The 20,643-nt window shown below is 41.7% G+C and overlaps 1 protein-coding gene across 2 annotated transcripts; it reads left to right on the forward strand.

Moving 5' to 3' along the window:
- The first annotated feature begins 3,970 nt into the window (after window positions 1-3,970).
- On the forward strand, window positions 3,971-19,678 carry usp8 (ubiquitin specific peptidase 8). Of its 2 annotated transcripts, none has more exons than XM_050033621.1 (19): window positions 3,971-4,065; window positions 4,771-4,946; window positions 5,149-5,293; window positions 5,423-5,508; window positions 5,623-5,764; window positions 6,056-6,098; window positions 6,238-6,409; window positions 7,290-7,452; window positions 7,577-7,718; window positions 9,787-10,055; window positions 10,173-10,667; window positions 11,871-11,945; window positions 12,121-12,419; window positions 12,624-12,845; window positions 12,936-13,146; window positions 15,197-15,433; window positions 15,928-16,070; window positions 16,291-16,423; window positions 18,071-19,678. In XM_050033621.1, the coding sequence occupies exons 2-19, from the start codon at window positions 4,843-4,845 to the stop codon at window positions 18,227-18,229; spliced, it is 3,240 nt and encodes a 1,079-aa protein (XP_049889578.1). In that variant the 5' UTR covers window positions 3,971-4,065; window positions 4,771-4,842; the 3' UTR covers window positions 18,230-19,678. The 2 variants fall into 2 exon arrangements, with proteins under 2 accessions (XP_049889578.1, XP_049889658.1); XM_050033701.1 differs by having other exon boundaries at window positions 10,173-10,652.
- The last annotated feature ends 965 nt before the right edge of the window (window positions 19,679-20,643 follow it).

Genomic DNA, 20,643 nt, shown 5'->3' on the forward strand with positions numbered 1-20,643 from the left:
ACAATTGTGCAATTAACATGACATCAAAGTCAAAGTGCTTCCTGATGGATCCTTTTCTGTTGCTTTTATTCAAATAAGCTGAAAATATCAACATGACATCAGCCTGTCACAAATAAAACAAAAACCTTTGGACTGAAAATTTGACATGAATAGGAGCAGAAAATACACACAAAAAGGTAAACAAGAACGAGTCGTGGGTTTAAAAATGTCAGCTCATGGTGAGGTTATAATATACTAGTATATTTCAAAATAAGATTTATGTAGAATATTAGTTGATTCAATTAAAGCTACAGTAGGTGACTTTTATAAAAATTACTTTTTGTCATATTTGCTGAAACTGTCACTTTATCCTGACAGTACATAAGACAGATAATCTGTGAAAAAAATCATGTTCATCTGAATCCTGAATGCCTCTAACAGTATTTGCAAGAATCCACGAAAAAACGGATTGAAAAACAACCAATCAGAGCTCAGGAGAAGTCTCTAATGCCAACAGCGTACGCAGCATAGACAAGTAAACAGAAGAAGACCGATGACAAAAAGCTTGCTTGCACTCTACAAGAAAACTGGCAGTCTTCTTCCTCTTACATGTCTTTGCCGTGTACGTTGTTGGAGAAGGAAGGATAGGCAGTTGTTTCATGGCAAGTGGTTGTTTTTTTTTCAGCCTTCATGTTTGGCAAGCTCCTCATGAAGCTACACGTTGAAGATATTGAGCTTGACTGAGTGAGAGCATGCACTGGGGAGGGTGGGTCCACAGTTTGTCCACAAGCAGTGATTGTCGACTATGTTACAGGAACATGATTTTTCACATTATCTGTCTCGTTGTTACCGCCTGGCTCAAAGATGGCAACAAAAAATAAAGGTCACACACATATATCAATCAAAAAATGATTTATTTAATGTTAACTAAGAAACATATTAACTAACTGGTGGAGTTTGTAAGTGGGAAAGGGATCAGTCATATAAGAAGTGAGTGGATGAGTGATAATATGGTGCAGTGTTTCCTGGTAAAGAACAAAGGTTGAGGAGCATGGCGCAGGCCCAGCTGGGAGAGTTACTGATTAGAGAGGTGGTCCTATTTTGCCTTCTGGGAGCCCCACCCAGGTGGGCAGGTATGATCAGATGACCCTCCCAGCTCCACCTACCAGCCACCTCCCGGCATCTGCGGTCACATACAGCAGAGTATAAATTGTGTACTTGTGTTTGAAATTGTCTCTATTAAGCTGTGTTAAATGTGTGTTTTGGGTGTGTTTTGAATCAATTAAACCTTACAGTGCCTCACAGAAACCTCTGCTGCCAACTAGTGTTTTGGAGGTGTAACTGCAGAGTGACAGACACACCACTACACAAGTTTAAATGCTTAGCGTAGGGTCTGCCGCACAATTAATCCCCCTTAAGATGATTGACGGGCAGAGTGGGACACTCCCTCCCTTAAGAATGGGGGTCCTCACCAGGATACCCAAAAATTCAACCACGGCTACAATATCATGCCAATACCCAAAACAATACATACAACTAGCAATCATAACCCAATGCACTCTGGTGTGTTACTGTTAACATGTGAGCGTCTACTTGCAGTCAGTCTCAACGCCACCCCCTCAGCAACCTTGGTACCTAGGAAGCATTTAAGAGAGAAGAAAACCTGAGCGGACGGACAGAGACACTGCAGGGAGGTGAAACACAAGTTAACATAAGCAGACATAGCTCTAGACATGCCATCAGCCAGTGTACTTTCAGCTCCTTTCACATGTGGTATGTCAAGATAAAATGGTTGGAGAAAAGGACACCAACGCATAAGCCGTTAATTTGGGTTTGGGAGTGAGTGGAGAAAGGTTATGGGATTATGATCAGTGTTCACCACTAAAGATCTTACTCCACCCCCCACACATACCTCAAAGTGTTGCAATGCCCAGATAAGTGCCAGTGTCTCTTTTCCAATGAATGATGTTCTGTCAGAATATATTGAGAGTTTCAGCAAATTTCATAAAAAGTTATTTTGTATATATGTTACCTACTGTAGCTGTATGGTTTGCTCGTGACATTATCATTCCCCAATTCTTAACTTCAGCCTTGTTACTGGAAGATTGATCTCTGAACTGACTAAAAGAGACACTAAATGGCAACAAGGAGACACGGCATGGCTACAAAGAGACAAATTAACTATAAAGAGACACAAAACAACCACTAGGGGACACAAAATGATCCCAAAAAGATGCAAAACCAACAAAAAAGAGCCAAAACCACCACCACATCTGTGTGTCTTGCTCCTGTGAAGGAGAGGTGCTGGGGCCTTTGGTCTCATAATCCACCCATGATTGTTCCACAGACATGAAATATATATGCTTGCAACTTTGTACTGATAAAGAGAAACCCCATAAAACACTTTATAAGACTCTATGCAACTGTACTACGTGTGATCATTCTACAAAAGGTTGATCTGTGTTCTCTAAACTCTGGCCTGAGTTATGTTGCTTCATATCATCCTGTGAGCATTAGTCATTAAACAGCAGCAGTGCAGCTGGTATTGATCAATCACTTGGGGACTGGTCATGTATATGTAGGAGTATGGGTGTAGAGGAAGGACAAGAAACAGAAAGTTCAAGCAAAGTTTTACTTCATCTTATCTTTTTTTCCCTCCTGTATCAGCTTCAACACAATCAGTCAGGCTCAGGTGCAGTGGTTCTCAACCAGGGATCCAGAGACCCCCAGGGGTCCATGAGGGAGTTTCACAGGGTCCCCACAAAACAGGATATAGTTTATTTTCACTATTTAATCATACTATAGAAGTGAACCCAATGTGATTGAGTCTTATTAGAGTGACTATTCAGATCATAGGTTTCACTTTCTCCACGGTTGTCTCCTCAGCTGTAGTTTAAAACTATAGAATTTAGGTCTTAATCATATCTAACAACCAAAATCTTTTTAAATGGAGGTCTGTGACTGAAAATGTATCAAGCTGTAGTTCAGTCCATAGGGACTTGGGTTGGGAATTGGAGGGTCTGTGGTTTAAGTCCCCGTCCAAACCAAATATGAGTGCGGACCGGTAGCTGGGCACTGCCAAGGTGCATTGCTGAGGTGCCCTTGAGCAAGGCATCGAATCCCAAACTGCTCAGGGTGCCTGTCCTGTTTGTGCGTGTGTGTGTGTGTATATGACAACAGAGTGACTGTTGTTGTGACAACAGACAGCACCTGAACAGGACGTTATGTATCTGTGCATCCGACGCTGCCAAGTGCCGCCACAGACTGTCCAGGGGCTCACTGATGTCCTGATCCAGGTCTGGGAGGAGGTCTGGAGCGCATTGTCTGGAGCGCATACAGGCACGTGGGTCCATACACACTACTGAGTCACAAGTTGGATCAGCCTGTGATTTCAGTTTTTTACTTTGATGTTTGGTGTGATTTTGAATCTCAGTGGGTTGATGATTTTGGTTTCCACTGACTGTTGTTACGTCATTTTGTTCTCAACAAATTATAGAATGTATGTCAATAAAGATTATCAACATGAATAATTCGAGAGATCTGATGTGTGATTAAATTGCTCCCTTTTTTTAGCTGTATATATACAGCAAAACATACACAAACATAAACATATTACATATAGGCAACAGATTGACTTTATAACATTTACATTATATACTGCATAGGGTTGTGGTGCAAGTAGAGCATGAGTAAAGGGGAGTGCAAAGACATGGCAATAACAATAGGACATTGCAGGAACACACCTGACTGGTTTTGTGAACAATGTAAAAAATCTGAAACATTCAGCGTGTGATGATAGCAAAGACTACAGGAAATAAGTGGCACAGAGGCCATGATCACTGACCTTTGAAAATCAGGGCTACAGTTAAGTGAAAAAAAAAAGAATTTTGGAGTATTGAGATGGTGGGTCAAGACCAAGTGGTCGGTGACGCAGAGAATAGGCACCACTAGGTGGCAGTAATGCGACATTGAGAATAGCAGCTGCTGCAAAACGTCATAGAAGAAGAAGAGGAGGAGGCGGAACAAGGAATCAGGAATCAGCTGTCAAAAAAAGTAGCTAAAGTGTAAGCAACGGACCAGAAAGAGGTAATTTTTCAGTTTCAGTATCTTATCAAGCACTTGGCTACTAAATATGTGTCAGTATTATTACCGGAAGGGATCTGTTTCATCGTTACTGCTGTGTGTGATGTAAGCCGTGGCTGCCTGTGCTGTAGTTAAATAAGCTAGCGGTTAACTGCGTGAGCACATAGCGCAGCTTGCTAACTAACGTAGCTAGCTGGCTAACTCTGAAGGTAACAAAGCTAAGTTAATATTTAATTTGCCAGCTAAAGGGTGTTTATTTTAAAGCAGTGTCTGATTTAGACTTAAACGCTGAATAACGTCGGTTTGTGGTCCGTTTGCTCCCCAACGGACATCCAGTCGAGGCAAATGGTCGCGGCTAACGTTAGCCAGAAAACTATTACTTGTTGTTGTCGTGTATGTTGACATATCCTGCGCCAGCTAACTAAAGTTGGCTAACGCGCTAACAGTGAGAGCATTATCCTGTCAATGGGGTAACGTTAGATAGATGTAACTTTTCATCGTCATGCCGTGTTTTTAGCTTAACTGTGGCCATTTTTAAATGCTGCATGACATGAAAACTCAATTTGTTTACCTGTTGTGATACTAAAAGCTAACTGCAACGTAAATCTCAGCTAACGTCATTCAACAACAGATTTGGAGCAGGACTAGTTGAATGCTTTAGAGGCAGCTTGTGTTGACTTTATTTTGCTTTCACAAACATGTTTCCAGAGATGTTCAGAGCTTGTGTACAGCACTGACTGGTTGCCTGCCTGTGAGCTCTGACTGAACACACCCGCGAAAATGCCTGCAGTTTCCACCGAGGTCAAAGAGCTGTACCTGTCCACATCTCTGGGTGAACTCAATAAAAAGGCTGAAATAAAGCCAGACAAGACCAGCACCAGGAGGTAATGTTAGGTTTATGTTTACCAGTATTAACACAGAATGGCATAAAATAAAATCATTCAACAAAGGAACTGTGAATTTGTCTCCAAGTGAGGGGAGAGAGAGAGAGAGAGACGGAGATAACATGCTTAGATGAAAGTCTAACTTGAGCTAAGGATATTGCAATCACATGTTGGTGACAGTTTTTTATTTGCTGTGTTGCAGCTATGTTCAGAGTGCCTGCAAAATCTTCAAGGCGGCGGAGGAGTGTCGTCTGGACAGAGATGAGGAGAGAGCGTATGTCCTGTACATGAAGTATTTAACAGTATATGACATCATCAAGAAAAGACCAGACTTCAAGCAGCAACCGGTATAGTAAACAGTTGTAAAATTGTAACTTATGTCAGTGTGTTTTTTATGTAAAGACTTGTTGTAGAGGTGTATCAAGAATTGGAGTTTGTTATTTCTGTTTAACTCTTCTCTTTTCCCACGTACAAAGGAGTATTACATGACCATGCTTGGGCCAAACAGCTTTAAGAAAGCCATTGAAGAAGCCGAGAAGCTCTCTGAAAGCCTTAAACTCAGGTTAGAAGCTTTGTTTCTCTCAGATTGTACACACCTTTTCAATGTATAAGCTGCAAGATAGGACATCTGGATTTTTTTCTGCGTTACTCAGCTACATCTTTACATTTTAAACAGGTATGAGGAAGTTGAGGTTCGGAAAAAACTTGAGGAGAAGGAGAGACAAGAAGAGAAGAAAAGGAGAGAGGAAATAACAGAGAAGGATGCGGGTCGAAGCTCTCCAAAAGTGTCATCAGCGAACAAGAAGGACAGCAAAAAGGTAGAGATGTACTGTCATTGTATCTGCATAACAAAACAATTAGTGTACATGATAATGTAATGGAGCATGGTTTCGTTTTATTTGCTGCACTCACAGTTTACACCTGCAGTTTACATCATACTAGAAATAAATAACAGCAACACTCCTGTCTTTGTTAGCAAATATAGGATGTTGTTGTAAGTAATGGCATGTTTTATTATTTGGAGTAATATCCTATATGATGAAATCAAGCCAAATAGATCAAATCAGTACTAATGTATTAATAACATGATTGTTGTATCTGTATGTCAGGTAAAAGGAGAACAAAACGAACAGAAGAACGCAACCTCAAAAGGTGAGCAGGCTAAAACAAGAGAGGTCTGATAAGCCTGTGTGGTTCTTTCTGAGTTGCTGAGAAATTTGCTTCCATTTCCAATATATGACTGTTTTTACAGTGTTTAGTCTTGTATTGATTTAATGATTTCATCTGATAGCTGCGGTGCCTGCTGGTGGGATCTCAGCTGAGAAACTTTTCAACATGATGAAGGACCAGACGATTACAATAATTGTCATGGATGCCCGCAGCCACAGGGACTTTGAGGAGTCTCATATTCAGGTCCCAGGGCAGACCTGCATCAGCGTGCCTGAGGAGGCCATTAGCCCAGGGTGAGAAAGCAGTTTGGAGACCAGGCTTTTTCCATGCATGTTTGATCTGACATTGAATGGGTTATTTTTAATCCAGTTTGTTAGTGATAGTACGAGTGAATCTATTGACTTATTTTCTTTGATAAATTAATACTTCACCCACAAAATGGTGAAGTAATTTACCTTGAATTCGTGAAGATAACTTAGTTTTTCTGGCATGCTTCAACAGTGAACTGAGAATCCAAAAAAGGCAAACACTTTCCATGCATTGAAGTAAACAGGGGCCCTGTTTAACAACAGCAAAGCTATATCAAAACATCCTTTCACAAAGTCTCACACAACTCCTGCAGTATAATCCAAGTGTTATTCATCCAGTGGTATGCTCAGTACATACCAAACACATTCACTTTCACTATGCGTATCACACCCTGAGCGTGCCTGAGCACACAAGTGCAAATGAGCGCCGCTTAAACAGAGTTCAAACGCATGTGTTTGCCCAGGCACGCTACTCAGCTGTGCATGAGACTGTTTGTAATGACATGTTTTAGATGGTAAGGTTTAAGCAAAATGCTTGTGTTTGGGAAGAACAGGACACGACTGGATAAATGAAAGTGGGATATACTGCAGGAGTTGTGTGAGAGTTTGTATCAGGATGATATGATGAAGTTAAACGCAGTCCCTGTTGACTTCAATTCATAAAGAATCTTCCTCTTCTTTTGGATTCTCTGATCACTGGAGAGAATTCAGTGTAACTTGCAGTGAGTAACTGATTTACAAATAGTCACTTTGCGGTTAAAGTATTCTTTTAACTTGTTTCTGTTTCTTCTGTTTGTTATTAACTGTCAAACAATGAGAGGATAAATGTCTCATTTCCCTAAACCCATATGTCGTGACTTTTCAGAATCACTGTGAATCAGATTGAGGCGAACCTGCCCGATGTGTCAAAAGAGCATTGGAGGCAGCGGGGACTTGTGGACTATATAGTCCTGCTGGACTGGTTCAGCTCTGTCACTGACCTTAAACTGGGCACCACCTTGCAGAGCCTCAAAGATGCCCTCTTTAAGGTAACTGTGTGAGTGTGTGTGGGTGTTGGCATTTGTGCACATGCTTATGTGTTACTCTCAGAGCGTGAATAACAACAGCAGAACTTTCCTGTGAGGTACAATAATGTGTTTGCACACTCCACAGTGGGACAGCATCACCATCCTGCGTAGTGAGCCGCTGGTGCTGGAGGGAGGCTACGAGAACTGGCTGTGGTTTTACCCCATGTATACAACCAACGCTAAAGTTCACCCCCCCAAACAGAATATCATCAGCTCCCTCCCTCTGTGTGAGTATCAACAGCACAGCATGCACGCTACAGCTGTAGCTCTTTGTTATTTATCAGACCACATAGTTTGATTTATTGCCAGGGTTGTTTTCATGCAGCTGCTGTCATTTTATTTTAAGAAACAGTAAAAACAATATATTGGTAAAATAAAGTGGGGTTAATTTAATCTCAGATTTTATCAAAATGGCAGACTTTATATTGACCACAAATCTATTTGTGAGCCTTGAATCCCACATCATGCTTGTGTTTTTTGGATTTGATTTTAATGGCTCACCTGAAATGGCTCTCAAAACAAATGTTCCTACATCAGTTGTGTTGCACATCATGACTAGTTAGTCCAGCTCATAATCTGCATTCTTTACCTGTAGCGGTGATAGAAACTTAAGAGGAATATGGTTTCTAAAAATACTAAAGGGCGGGTCCTTTTTTTTTTTTTTTTTTTCCCTTAAAGATATTTTTAGGGCATTTTTTGCCTTTAATCGACAGGACAGTGAAGCGCGAAGGGGGGAGAGAGAGAGAGAGGGAGAGACATGCAGCAAAGGGCCACAGGCTGGACTCGAAGCCGGGCCGCTGCAGCAACAGCCTTGTACATGGGGCGCCTGCTCTACCACTAAGCCACCGACGCCCCAAAGGGCGGGTCCTTTTTAAAGATATTTTTAAATCATTCTGTAGCTTCCCAGTTGGGTTCCTTATGTATTCAAATCAAAATTTCAGTTTAAGTACACTAAATGCTATAGTGTCCCCTCTAAAAATTTTATCCCACATGGCCTGACGTAGGTTTCTCCTGATGACATTGCTGCATATGAACCCCCTAATTTTGTGTAATTGATTTTCCAACTTAGTAACAGTATGTTCCTCCAACCCCTTAACCTGCACGGAAGCTTAACAGTGTACTGCTGTGGATGCCACAGTAGTTGGTTTGGAAAGTCATATAATAACACGAACAAACTAACAGATCACAGCAGCAGTAGACCAACAACTCCTGTGTTATGCAAAGTAAAATAATTGTATTTGTCAAAGGAGTGTGGTGGATTTGAAGAGGGCTGTCAGCAGCAAGGTAAAGCAGTGAAAATATTACACTGACAATGGATAAGTACCTGATACAACCCCACTTCAAAAAATCCAACCTATCCCTTTCAGTTTATTATCATTACCAGGGCTCGCTGCTCTGACCTACGTCACTGCTTTTCAGGCTGAGTGGGTGTTTCCATTTGAAAACCCTTGAAAAGAATGAAGATGCAGATTGTATAGATGTTTTTAAAACAGATATTTCCCCCCTTGGTTTAAAAAAAAATCTGTCCACATGACCTTCATTTTACAAAATCTCCATACACACTAGAACACAAAAACAACTTCAAATGCATGCTGGCTTTAGCTGCTTTCTGCAGTCTCCCCTCATCGCAATGGTAGTAAAGTGTACAGACATATGTTACCCTTTTCAAAACACCTACTGGAGATCTTATCACCGTAGAGTCCCCTTTCGATTGATAAAGGAGCTCACACAAAGATGTGAGTAATGCACTGGACATGTGTAAAATTCCATCCACTCCTCATTGACGACAATCCTACACTTAAAATTGTCCCACCATCTGCTGGTGTGACCATGCCGGATCCATAGCCGTCATTTCATGCTGACTTTAAACTGCACACGCAGAGGTGGACCAATTAACACTGGGCACAGCAGACACCTCTGTTGGTCTGTGAAGTGGTGTAGCAAAACTAAGTGTAAAGTCAGTAGACCATGCAGTGCTAACAAAACATTAACAAACCGGTAGTCCACTGTTGTTTTTATTGTTTCAGGCTCATGCTCTTACACAATGCAAGAATAGGTGTGCGCACTTTGAGGAGGGTATTTGGTTTCCCAAACACGTCCATACAGAGTTTTAGTGCCCTAAAACTCTGTTTGTGTGTGGACAAGAGGCCAAGACGTAGAGGAAAGATCTGTTTTCAAAAATAACTTTATACGTGTAGACAGGGCCTTAATCTTGTAATACTCATCATGTGTAGCTGGACTCTTTAGTCTAATGTTTCTCTCCAAATTAATTTATTCTCTTTCATTTTTTAACAGTGAACTTTAGCTACCCATCCCTAGAGGAACCAAAGCCTCCCACCCCACCTCTACCAGAGCCTGAGGTTGCCCCCGAGCCTCAGGAACCCTCAGCTCCTGTGCAGGTGAATGGCCTTGCACCAGCAGAACCTCCACCATCTAAAACTTCCATGATTACTGACAGGCTGCCGGACACTGTTGATTCCCCTGTCAAAGGCTCCACAAATTCTGAGCAAGACCTCAGTAAGAAGGTCAACCAGTCACCTGCAACAGCCAGGGCCTTCCCACAGGTATTGTTTCCACATTGATAACTATTAGGCTTTGGGATAGTACAAAGCATAAAGGACTCCCTAGTGTGTCTCAGAATTGCTCATTTTTAGTTTTACCCTCTTCTTCCTCTGTCCCAGTTTGACCGTACCAAGAAACCCTCCGTTCGGGTGTCGGATGAGCCTAAGCCCAGCCAGAACGGGTCAGCGAAGGAGTCCACACAGAACGGCCCAGTTATCCCTGACCGCTCAGTGAAACCATCGCTCATCCCCAATACTTCTCTGTCTAAGGAAGAACAAAGTAAGATACACTCCGAGGCAGTGGCAGTGATGGAGAAGGCCAGACAAGAGCAGGAGAAACGCAACCAGGAGCGTCGTGTAGAAGAGGAGAGGCGGGAAAGAGAACAAAAGGAAAGGCTTGAAAAGGAGCAAAATGAGAAGAAGAAGGACGAGGAGGAGAGTGGACCTCAGGAGAAAAAGAAACTGGAAAGGCAGAAGGCAGAAGAAAAGGAGGACAAAGAGAACAGGGTGTGGGACGAGAAAGAGAAGAGGGGAAAAGAGCAGAACACCGACACTCCATCGAAGAGTATGTCTCTGGACTCGCCTGCTCCCAACCATATAGTGAGTGAGATTAAGGTGAGCCTTCCTTTTCTGTTGGTGTTAATCACCACGACAGTTTGATGTCTCACTTCACCCCTGTGTGCGCGGGGTGTTTAATAGTTGTGCTTTCGCTGGTCACGACACAAGCATCCAGTGCAATCAGCAAAGTCATCAAATCACACAACAGGGATCAGATGCCAACTGTAGAGTCCCTTAAAGGTCCTACTGATAACAGTTTTATGTTGATGTAATAGGAGGAAAAAACGTCCATTGAGTTTTTTGCTTTCAGCTTTTCTTAAAATGAAATTATTACATTTGAAAGTTAATGATTTAAGAAGTAAGTTAAGTTTAAGTTTTGTTTATATTTGTGTACGATGTCTGATGTTTTGTTACGACTTCTAACAAGGCTCGTGAGACAAAGGTATAATGTTGTTGGTATCACATAATATCTCTGTGTCGTCAGCAATTAAGTGTCTTAGTAGTTGTCAGTTAGTGTGGCAAACTTTTTCACCTTTATTCTCGGCAGGCTGGTACAAAAAATTGGGTGTGAAATAAGAAAAGGATTGTAGCCTACTGATGTAAAACAGCATTTTGTTTCCTTGCCTGCAATTTGAAATCGGGGCCCTTTTTTCTCCAAAATATGATGAGACACAAAACCAATAAAGGCGATATCCAAAGCTAGCTAGCCAAGATTACTATAGATTATGTTACATTAATATTGAAACACCACCGCACAAAGTAATCTAAATCTAAAGCTAAAGCAAGACAATTATTTTTTAAAGCTAAAAGCCTTTGTTCAGCGCACCCATGTTTGTTATTGGTCTACTGAATGCATGTGTAATCCACATTTGACCCAGAGACAGCTGGTTATCTGCAACTGTGTCTCCTAACACTAAACACACACTTCTAAATGTTATAGATACCCAGAATTAATTTTACAGAAGTACCAAATAAAGTGAAGTTTCACTTTCAGTTCTCTCTGTATGCTTGCTCTCTGACGCACATACACTAGCTGATATTGTCCAGCCTTTTCCATTTAGACTGGCTGCTGACATGTGTCCAAACTGCATCACTGTTAGTCTGAGTTAAGTACATGACAGACTCAAATCATTAATAGTTTGATAGAAAATACAACAATTGCAGATGCAGTTTAAGTCTGTGGTTTGTTACTGGAGACACAAGTTTGTCCTGTAGACATTCTCAAATGTAAAGTCGTTGTGTGTTTGTGTTTATCCACAGAGGGAGCCCCTGACCCGAGCCAGGAGTGAGGAGATGGGTAGGAGTGTGCCAGGCCTTCCAGACGGTTGGATGAAGGTACCAGACATTTAAATCTAAAATATGTTGAGTCATTTGGAGTAACTTAAGATAAATGACAGAAAGTTAAAAAGCCATAGAATTTAATTGGGAAATAATTATTTCTGTGTGCCTGATTGTTACTTTGAAACCTAATGTTCTTTCTTTTCATGTTCACCCCTCCTTTTTTGGCTAGTTCCTTGACACAGTGACGGGTACGTACCGATACTACCATTCCCCTACCAACCGTGTCCACCTGTACCCCCCTGAAGTCACTGTTCCCCAGACCCCACCCTCCACACCGCCAACTGTTAAACAGAAACCACCACGACCAGCTGAGCCAGACGCCAACCGGGAACGAGAGCGGGAACAGTCCAAACTGAAACGCTCCTATTCATCCCCTGATATCAGTCAGGAACTGAGAGAGGAGGCCCAGAAGAAGGCGACCGCCCCGACCACTGCTGCTGTCATACCCACCATCAACAGAGAGACTAAGTAAGGCACACAGATGTTTTATGTCCGTCAATTATAGAATGTTCCAGTGACTGTGAGAAGTGGACATTGTCCTGCATCTGGTGTCTGTTATCATAAACTAGCTGCTCTGTCTCCCTTTGGACATATTACACATTGTATTTACTTTAGTCTTATCTCTGCAGAAACTAGTCTGGTAATCTCTCACTGTGCTCCTCTGTCCCGCAGACCTGCCACTGCTAAAGTTTATTCTAAAGTGGAGATCGCACGGCCGTCAGCTGCCAAAATCCGCAACCTGAACCCTACATTTGGAGGTCTGGGTGCTTCGCTGACCGGCCTGCGTAACATGGGCAACACATGCTACATGAACTCCATCTTGCAATGTCTGTGTAACACTCCTGCCATGGCTGAGTACTTCAACAACAACTACTACCTGGAGGACATCAACAGGTCAGGGACCAAATAAGTGAAGTTACTCACCATTAAAAAAAAAATCATGTATTAGTTAAATATTCAATACATGCCCTCTTCCTCTGCCAGGTACAACATCCTCGGTCATAAAGGGGAGGTGGCGGAGGAGTTTGGTGTGATCATGAAGGCCTTATGGGCCGGTCTGTACAAGTGCATCAGTCCGCGGGACTTCAAAGTCACCATAGGCAAGATCAATGACCAGTTTGCTAGCTATGACCAGCAGGACTCCCAGGAGCTGCTGCTGTTCCTCATGGATGGGCTTCATGAGGACCTCAACAAGGTAGTGCACACACTTGTTTCATGCAACATTTAACACATAATCATCAGTGTGGCATAAATTAAGTCTTAAAGGCATACTCCACCCACAAAATGACCATGTGTATATCAGTTAGTCATGCTATGTTACCTTGAATTCGTGACAAGACCTTTGTGTTCACGGAAAATGGCAAAGATATTGATTGATTGGGGGCCATGTTTAAAAGCTGTGTGTGTAGGATTTGGGAGAATAAATTGGCAGAAATGGAATATGATATAATAGATATACACCCATCAGTCAAAACATTAAAACCACTGACAGATGAAGTGAACAACACTGATCATCTTGTTACAATGCAATGTTCCGTTGGGAAACTTTGGGTTCTGACATTCGTGTGGTTGCCACCTGACCAGTCCACCCACTTAAACACAAGTATGGACCAGGCACCCCCTATTATGGCAACGGCATTCCCCAGTAGCTGTGGCCCCCCAGCAAGACAATGCGCCATGCCACACCACAAAATGGCAGCTGCCATTGATAAGTGCCGTTGCCATGAGGGGGTTTATTTTGTATGCAACAGTGTTCGGGTGGGTGGAGAGCATCAATTACCATCCACATGAATGTCAGGACCAAAGGTTTCCCAACACAGCATTGCTTGATTGGTGTGTTTTCTTTACTGTAAAATCACCTGACAATAAGAGTCGTGGTGTTTTCCTTACCTTAGAATGAGCCGTTTATATCTACATAGGGAGGGGTCCTTGTTCACAGAGTTCGACTTGTTGCACGCCGTGATTTTTCAGTAGCCCAAGATGGACCAACCAAACCCTGGCACTAGATAAAGTCCTGTACGTTTTCATGTTTTCTTCACGAGTTCAAGGCAACATAGCATGACTAATTGATCATTTTTTTGGGTAAAGTATTCCTTTAAAAAAGCTTTTGATATCTGCAGCGAGCAAAAGAAACAGAAAAGAGAAACCTTAACATCTAAATGTGCTCACCCTGAATTAAATACTGAGTGAATAAATAACAAGTAATTTATTCATTTTAACCATGGCTTTCTATGGCTTGTCTTCTTCTACCCCTGTTTGTTGTTGCACATTTGCCTGTTTAACAATTAAAACGTAGTCTTTTATCATTTTCCTTCTTTCTGTTTCTTTTTTCACCTGGGTTCATTTTGATGTCAAATTAGAGAGTAAGTAAATAGCTGTGTGTCCTTGATCCTCCTGCAGCAGTGTGAGTGTGGCGTCTCTGCATCTGTCTGGTCTGATGCTCCCGTCAGAACCTCTGTGCATGTAGACCCAAGACATGCCTCATTGCCTGTATCGACTGATTTTACTGGCTTCATGTGCATTTGATTGGGGGAAAGGACTAGGTGATTTGGTAAAAAAGACAAAGAGATAATTTCATAGCTTGATATTTACATTTTCTATTTTTAGATTCACTAAAACATTCAAAGACAATTTTTGTAGTGAAGGCCACAGGCTGTCAGAGATGGTTCTTAGAAGAACAGGCAGCTTTGAGATGCCGTGACAGCCGTCTTTTAACTGGGATTTCTAACCCCATTTTACTTATCAAGCTATTATATTGTAAGGATGAGGTGCCAATTAGGTTGTAGCAGCTGATGATGTGCATTTTTCATGACACTCTCCATCTCATCACATCCCTTTTGTGTGATGTTCAGACCCGTCTGCCATCAGGCCGGCCCTGTCCCAGTCCACTTTGTCTCTCCAGGCTATTTGATAAATTAGTCAGTCTAATTAATGGGATATTAATTAGCAAGTGTTAACCTCCCTCTCATATCTTCCTACCTTTCACAATGAGAGTGATCTGGCTGAACTGCATGCTAATGAGGCTGAAAGTCATTAGAGAGGTGTTGAAACGTTTATTACTTTGACATTCGGTCTGCAGTTCTCATTGAGTTCTGTTTTCTCTGTGCTAACTGCAGTAAAGTAATTTTGACCCTCCAGATACTGATTACGTATCTGCCATGAGTCATGAAGGCAGGTTTTGCTAACACCTGAAGCTGCAGTTGTTCTTGTTTACCAACATGTTGTTTTCACGTCCTTGGTGTCAGGCGGACAACAGGAAGCGGTACAAGGAGGAGGAAAACGACCATCTGGACGATCAGACGGCAGCCGACTTGGCCTGGAGCAAACACAAGCTGCTGAACGAGTCCATCATTGTAGCGCTGTTCCAGGGCCAGTTCAAGTCCACTGTGCAGTGTCTGACCTGCCACCGCAAGTCACGGACATTTGAGACCTTTATGTACCTGTCGCTGCCTCTGGCCTCCACCAGCAAGTGCTCCCTGCAGGTCGGTCAGAGTTTTCTCAATGTTTAACAGTTTGTTGTAGGCTAAGGCTTGTCAGAAAGTGCAGATTTTTCTTAACATTACTGAGATTCATTGTTGAGGGCAGTGAAAAACAGTTTACATAATTGAGTTGAATGTGTGAATAGCAGAGTCCACATTAACGTAAACATTTACTCACCATTTTTACTTTAGGCTGTAGTTTTCCAGACTTTGTCAACCATCAGTTGAGTTTCAGTTTGATTCTCTTGACGAACACATAGAGACCACATCTTGGAGGTTTATGAAGTTTCTATATACAGACCCTTTCCAAAAAATTAGAATATCATGGAAAAGTTGTTTCATTTCCATANTTTTGAATGGAATCATGGAAATGAAACAACTTTTCCATGATATTCTAATTTTTTGGAAAGGGTCTGTATATAAAAAAAAGTCACAACAAAAATCTATATGATCTTTGTTTGTTATACTTGCCTGATATGTTTGCTACTCCTTGGCAGGATTGTCTGAGGCTGTTCTCCAAGGAAGAGAAGCTGACCGACAACAACAAGGTGTTCTGCAGACATTGCAAAGCCCACAGAGACTCCACCAAGAAACTGGAGGTCTGGAAGGTCCCACCCATTCTCCTGGTGCACTTAAAACGGTCTGTTGTGATTTAAAATAATGTAGACAAAGACTAAATGTTTTATCACTTTTAGTAAAACCATTGTAAGTTACTGTTGCAATACTCACTTTTACAGGGTGTTAAATATGATTTAGAAATTTTAAATTATCTCCAAGAATTTAGAAGATGTGAATCTGGACTGATATCTTGGTAATTTTCTTAGTGTTTCCACACTGAAACCTGGGTGTAATTTCTGCAGGTTCTCCTATGAGGGCAGATGGAAGCAGAAGCTGCAGACGTCTGTAGACTTCCCTCTAGACTCTCTGGACCTGGCCCAGTACGTCATTGGACCCAAACAGAACCTGAAGAAATACAGCCTTTATGGAGTTTCTGTGAGTAGAAGTGAAATTAATTCTGTTGTGAAGTGTATTAAGAAAATCATGATAATAATTATGTATTTGAAGGTTGCCTTTTTACATTTTTTATTGGCATATATAAAAACAGTACAGATTATTTAATAGAAGTATGTTCCAGGAGAGGTTAAGAGACTCTAGGCTGTGAAACAATGTAAAGACAAGGAATATACTCAAAAATACAAACATTAAAAGAAGGATAAGACATGCAGATAATATACTATACATAAGAATGTCGTATTAGAACTATTGTCGTTTAGTTATATCTTGTACATTTTTCATAAAGCTGTCAGTCCTTCGGTTGGTAGAGTCCATAAATAGTTGGAAAATAAGTTGACAACAAATTAGTGTACCAATGTTTTGGCCACAAGAAGAGCTGACTGTGCGCAAGGGCTGAACGGTTCATTGGACATTTAACAAAACTGCAGGAGGTGCAATGTTTGTTAAAGGCAAAATATGTGTCAAAATACCGTTGTAAATTAGGATTTGTGGAGCTGCAGTGATGTCCCGACCTACAAATCATGTCTTTAAGTTATAGTTCGGATCTTTTGAAGTGGAGCTGTATGAGTTACTTATCCGTAGTCAGTGTTTTATATACAGTAGATGTTGGTCAGTACACCCCTAGTGTGGAGCAGTAGGCACGAATACCAACACGGAAGCTAAGCAGTGTACTGCTGTGGAGGGGTCAACAATAAAATGTAATTTTCCACCTAAAAAAGGGAACTGAATCCATTATGTCTCTCTCTTCAAAGCCAGACTCTTTGAATAAAACAGTCATTTTAGCTCACTGAACACAGGAGCTGCTGGTCTACCACTGCCTCGATCAGTTATTTTGTGTTACTGTATGACTTTTGCATTAGTTTGGATTCACCAAAGTCACACAATTAATAAACCAACTAAATGATTGAGGCAGTGGTAGACCAGCAGCTCTTGTGTTCAGTACGCTAAAATTACTATTTTACCCAGTGGTGTTTGGTGGCTTTAAGGAGAGCATGGGTAACTGGAGAGAGGTTTGCATTGTCAGAGCGGAGTGTGTCGTTGGGAGTGTGATGATGGAGGAGCTCAGACAGGTAGGGTGGGGCCTGGTTAATGAGGGCACACAAGCTGAGCAATGTGTGGAGGGCTCAGAAACCAAATCTTCTACATATGGCGTACACTAAAACTTTTATTGAGTTATTTTTAGGTGGCTAAAATAGATTTGGTTTCTGAGCCATCCACATATTGCTCAGCTTGCATGCCTGCCTGCTTCTCTGCACTGGGAGTTTGCCAACTGATGTGTACAGTATGTAATACTCTGACTATGGATAAGTAATTAGTACAACCCCACTTGAAAAGATCAGATCCATTCCTTTAAGAAAAAATCTTGGTTTGGTACAGATCCTCGCAGAAAAATAACAAATTAATATATTTCTCAATGAAAATGAGAAAAATTATGCAAAAATGACCATTGTCTCCAATAGCACAAAAATAATTTTAGTTAGGCATTGTTTTCCAAATTATTCAGCCATACTCTGTACGTAAAAAAATGGGGTTAAACAGACATTCAAAACTGTATCAAGTAACAATTAACTTTAATAATTATGTAGCTGCTTAGAAAAGCTCAGCCTTCTTCTTTTCTCCTACCAGAACCACTACGGGGGTTTAGATGGCGGCCATTACACAGCCTACTGTAAGAACGTCCATAAGCAGCGCTGGTACAAGTTCGATGACCACGAGGTGACCGACATCTCCACCTCCTCCGTCAAGTCCTCTGCAGCCTACATCTTGTTTTACTCCACCCTGTGATGGAGCCGTAGGACGTGAAGAGAGAACACTACACCAGAGCAGCGACGCTCAAAGCCTAGAGGTTGTTTTTTGTTTTCCTTTTGAAAATCACAGCTCTGAGGACCTGGTGCACGTAGTTGCGGTTTAACTAGTCGTGTATGTGCACGCAAGGACGCACTCGAGCGAGTGGCGATGAGATTCCGTCTGTGGCAGATGGGAGAATGGTGCAGGCACACTGTGCAACGCTTCAGCTACTAGAGGACCCTATACCTGGTAAAACATGCCGTCTGTCCATATTACTGATCATCTAGTGACTAAACAGATGCTCCTTTTACTCCGACTTGTTGATGGTTGTGTTGTAGGGCTGACCGCTGGTTCAGATGCTCTTCACTCTCATTTCTGTTGCACTCAGCGTGGATGGCCGTATCGCCGAACTGATCAGCTTTCTTGTACTGTGTATACACCACAGGGTTAACAGTTAGATGGCATGTACATACTTACCAATGCTGATGTTGCACATTCAAAAATGTAAATACCGGACGGCAAGTTGTTTATCTGTTAAGTGACCAAATTATGATTATTTTTCTTGAAAGTAGCAGCCATCTTAGTATCACCATATTCATAAAGACAAACTGTGTGTTTTAGGGGTTTAACTCTATAGCCTTCTGATGTTAAACATGATCTTAAAGAGGAAGAGACTGTGAGCGTTGACTTCTGCCTTCCTCCTATAAAGAGAGGTGGGAATTGAGATCGTTGCTTGTTCATATTAGCCACATCGTTGCACTTACACAATATGCAAACAGTTTAAGTTGTTTCTGTAGAACACATTGTTTAACAGCAGACATTAATACTCGACTCAGAATGCTTTAAAATGATACTGATGCTGAGAGCTTGTCCGTCTTGCTCGGTCCAGGCAGTGACAGAAAAACCTGCTTCTATAAAGTTTGTCATAGAATTTATTCTCAGTTAAATACACTTAACTCTTTACATTATTATATTCAAACACAAAAACTATTTAGAGGAAAATTACTGGGATAACTTGGCATCCTTTTTGGCTTAAACCAGTGCTGATGGTTTCGAGGAGGCTGGACTTGAGATTTTTCTGAATCATTTTATTTCTGTGTTCAGTACCAACCTGGGAGAATATGAAGGCATAAGATATTGATCTTATTCTCTTGCACGAGTACGTTAGTGTCAACATTTGCTGCCTGACTGACTGACCGACTGACTGACAAGAGCAAGCACAAAGGATACTGATGTTTCTTCTGAGTGGACCAGAGATGTGAGGTGGCAGGATTTGACTTCCTGAGTACAGTTTTATTGCCTAGCATGAGATCATAATCTGTTTTCTTTCTACTTGTACATGTTGATTTTATTTCTTAATGCTCTAAAAAAAATTGTTTCAGATATAATGATTATATTAACCTCAAACAACTCATATGACTATTTATTAAAACTGCTTCAAATTAGTGTTTGTGTCTGAATGATTGTTTCAGGATAAATCAGCTACAGTGGTGCCACAAAAATAAAACCACAGTATGTAAAGGGCTGCGAATCAGTGCTCGATACCTTTTTAAGGTGTCCACGGAAATTGTTGTCCAGTCAAACGATACCTGCATTCGATCATTTCTGCGCCTGGGGTCTGATCCTAGACCGCCTAGACTCTCTGCTGATATGCAGACTTTCTGTTGCTGCCATCACCGGAGCTGCTGTAGTCCCAGCGAACAGTCAATTTAATGTCTGCTGTCTGGTTAGCACAAGCTAAGGCAGACACAGAGCCGTTAAATGGCCCCAACAAACTCACCCAAACCAAAATGGCTCGACTCTGTGGTTAAACCCATTAGTAAACATTAGTTAACGTTAGCTGAGGGATGCTAACACTAAGCCCTGTCACTGTATATGTGCGGCCAGGTGGACTCTCACAACTGTCCCTGGCGTAGAGCTCACACACCCGCAGCAGCAGCAGCAGCAGCAGCAGCAGCAGCAGCAACCCTTGCAGTCTGTGGTGTAGTGAAGTTGAGCACAGTGCATTGGACGTAGTTGGCACATCAGCATGCTGTGATGCCACCAAAATGCTCGCAAGTATGGCTATACTACACGCCACTCCATTCACATTATGGGTATCAAATAAAGTACTATACTGGTATCTGTATCACTTTAATGGTACTGGTGTTGATACTGATATATTTCAAACGATATTCAGTCCTAAGTGTGTACACGCTGAATGTAACCCTGCCTGTTTAATCTTTTATTTCCTTCATTCCTGAGGATATGAGACAGTATGATGAAGAAACATTACATCAGTGAAGAAAGACAACATGCACTCTCAAAAAAGAAGAAAAAAGTCTGGAGGTGCTCGGCCACAGAACAACAGTATAAACAAGAAAAAGCCAGCAGCACTCTGTGTCCTTCGTTACCAACTTTTAATACCTCAC

The sequence above is a fragment of the Epinephelus moara genome, chromosome 1 (assembly GCF_006386435.1).
Source record: "Epinephelus moara isolate mb chromosome 1, YSFRI_EMoa_1.0, whole genome shotgun sequence".
Lineage (NCBI taxonomy): Eukaryota > Metazoa > Chordata > Actinopteri > Perciformes > Serranidae > Epinephelus > Epinephelus moara.